The sequence below is a fragment of the Physcomitrium patens genome, chromosome 11 (assembly GCF_059467195.1).
Source record: "Physcomitrium patens ecotype Gransden chromosome 11, ASM5946719v1, whole genome shotgun sequence".
Classification (NCBI taxonomy): domain Eukaryota; kingdom Viridiplantae; phylum Streptophyta; class Bryopsida; order Funariales; family Funariaceae; genus Physcomitrium; species Physcomitrium patens.
In genome coordinates this window covers 12,243,482-12,246,333 of record NC_143420.1, presented here as the reverse complement: position 1 = coordinate 12,246,333, position 2,852 = coordinate 12,243,482, and the positions used below count along the sequence as shown (strand labels likewise).

The window sequence follows — 2,852 nt, the reverse complement described above, 5'->3', positions numbered from 1 at the left end:
AAGAAAGTTTTTGTACTAACTGTTATTTTAATAAAAATTGTACATAAGTTAACTTCAATAAAAAATAAGAAGATAAGATATGTCAAAAAACAATAAAAACATTCTATTGCATAATTATTTTGAATGGAATTTTAGGTTTAATATAATAACACCATTAATATTGAAGAACGTATTTTGACATGACTTTGTTATAGACTTATACTACTTTTAATTAATTGTAGTAGCTAATTGTCTTTTTATTATTATATACATATTATCATATAATATTTTAATCTATCATTTGTATCTAATCAAATGCATTTAATAAAATTTGATTGAACTAGCAAGTTAGACAATTTTAACTTACCTTAGATTTCTTTTGTCAAAATATTGTGTTAATAAATCTATTTTATTTAGCTATAGATCCAAAATAATTAGATAATAATAAGTTTTAGGCCAATAGATTCAAGACAAGTTGAAGATATTCAATCCATCAAAGAATCAAATATTTTAGTTAGATTAAATTAAGATATGGGTTCTTTGTACTATTTATTAACTTTGGCATAAAAAATTATGCTGAATTAATATTTGTATCTTGGAGTTTCACTAGCGATGCAAAAATAGAAAGAGAAAAGGAAAATAGTGAAGCAATCTGAAACTCAAAAGAATAACGTCATCATAATGACGATTTTGATTTATAATATTTTCTAATCAGCTAAAGCTTCTACATCCCTGTTGCCAAGTACATAAGCTTAAGCACAATCCTTGTTCAGTGCAATGGATCTACAGAATTCAATCAATTTCCAAGTAAAAAGCCTGCCAAATCCAACTTCTAACTCCTGGGCATGCAACCCAACTAGAAATCTAGGGTACTAAACTAGAATTTGACACTTTAACAGTGTAATCACGAGAGACTAAGCTGTAGAAAGATCTCGGAAATCATGTCAGAGGTGGAGGCCACGAGGCTATGGAGGAAGGAAGTCTGGTTGATTAGCTAACTACTTGGCAGCCATAAAGTATAAACGAAGGTAATTAAGGTTGGCAGACAGTGCAATGCACACAAAGCCCAAGAAACTCAAGGCAGCGGAGGCTTTGTTCTTCCCACAGAACTCATTCGCACCTGAACAGTCCAACATGCCGGACTCTCCTTTGTCAACGGATGCTTGGAGGGCCACTCCGGCTCCGAATCCGGCCATTAGCATGTAGGTCAGCCCCTATTCCACCACAGGTAAGCCACAGACACTGATCAGTTACATCTACCTCAATTGGGTCCCATCTGATCTGCATCACATTATCATTTCTTGCTAAGCTTGCAAAGCACAACGACTTCTGGTGGAAAAGAGTTGCTGCAATGCGGCTCTCACCTGGTCGCAGATGTAGGTGATGGTGGAGGCTGGCTGTGTGGGTCCTGAAAGCACCATTTTACCCTGGACCAGGTTTATGATGGACAGGATCAACTGTACGACGCAGTAGACGAGCACAATGACATTGATCGCAAAAAGGTATTGCATGTTAGACGAGTTGAGTGTCCTCCAAACAACGAAGTAGCTCTTTCCCTGGTTAGACGCGATGACGCCTAACGAAACAACGTTGAACATTATGGAGAGACATCGCAGTACAATGGAGATGATCGACAAAGCTTTGGAGTTTCCCTCACTGCCACCCGCTCCAACGTTGTACATAGGTGGAGTAGTGCCGGCGGTTACATTGGCAGGTGCTTTGTCGTGAGGTTTGAAGTCACGACCGTTGTCAAACACATCACTTTGCCATGCTCCTTTGGGATCCTCCATCGCACACTCACAAGCACCGTGCAATTCCCTCCCTCAACCCAACCGACAACCTTCTTCAAACTTCCTGAACCCTGGTGGCCATCCACTTGAGTCACGATCAGTCACCAGATGCAGATACAAAACCTCAAAGCTCTGCGAAACTGTAACCGCTGTGTGTGCAACTCCTGAGACGCAGCCTTCGACACACTGTGTGAACTCTGGACTGTGCTTTAGTGGTGCATCAAACCTGAAAACATATGAGAAATCGTCCAGACCCCACTGCTATAATACTGTGGGATGGCAGTGGTATTGATTACAATTTCAGTCGGTATTTGTCGGCTTCTCAACTTTCATCTGGTAAAGAAAGTCAACCCTCATCGTTTCCATGAAACCCGAGATTGTTGAATATATTTCTCCATTTGAAGCTTCATGTGCACACAAAATTAGGAGATAAGCTAATTTGGGTGTAAATGCAAGTTTCGTAGTCGGCACCAACTGGCGCTCCGATGGGCACCGTAGCGTAGCAGTGAAGGTAGGATTCTTTGAGTTTTTTATTATTTTTTAACGTGATATATTTAGATGTATTCGCGAAAGCATGGTTGCACATGTCAGGGGACAGGGTGCATGACAGATTGTCCTTAATATTATTAACTCCCACATGGCAGCATTCACTTTGGAGACATTAGAGATTGCCAGAAGATTGTTTGCAACCTCTTCGACTAGTTGGATTTCATGTGTTTAGTATTCTTGTATTATTGATGTTTCACTTTGATATTGCTATTTGTATAAACTCGTTAAAGGAAGCGGCGACATCTATAATTAGAACATAATGTACGTAAGTGCTTTGCGTGGAAGAAGAGGGTGTGTTGCAAGGGTCAAAGTTTGATTCGGAAGCACCTTACAAGGTGGGAGGTGGGAGGAGGAATGTAGGATGTGGGAGGTGGGATGCTATTTGTTGAACACATTTTGTTGGTATAATATAGTAAATTCTGGTACTACTGTGGTATAATATATGGTGTAATTTTGCAATGTTTTTATAGAAAGTGCAACGTTTTCTGGGCAGCTTACACTAATACTTTATAGTAGTACTAATTTTACTATATA

General features: G+C 38.9%; 1 protein-coding gene across 1 annotated transcript; it reads right to left on the bottom strand.

The window, feature by feature from the left end:
• Window positions 1-632: 632 nt before the first annotated feature.
• Window positions 633-1,995, bottom strand: LOC112288255 (CASP-like protein UU2). Its single transcript, XM_024532269.3, has 2 exons — window positions 1,344-1,995; window positions 633-1,193 (listed from the first exon to the last, which is right to left on the bottom strand). Exons 1-2 carry the CDS (start codon window positions 1,767-1,769, stop codon window positions 978-980), a joined length of 642 nt encoding a protein of 213 aa, XP_024388037.1. The 5' UTR covers window positions 1,770-1,995; the 3' UTR covers window positions 633-977.
• Window positions 1,996-2,852: the final 857 nt, after the last annotated feature.

Excerpts from the sequence above, each read along its gene's own strand:
- LOC112288255 (XM_024532269.3), bottom strand. The coding sequence starts at position 1,769 with ATGGAGGATCCCAAAGGAGCATGGCAAAGTGATGTGTTTGACAACGGT. Across the intron at positions 1,194-1,343 it reads TCACCTACATCTGCGACCAG|GGGCTGACCTACATGCTAAT; the intron begins GTGAGAGCCGCA and ends GTGGTGGAATAG.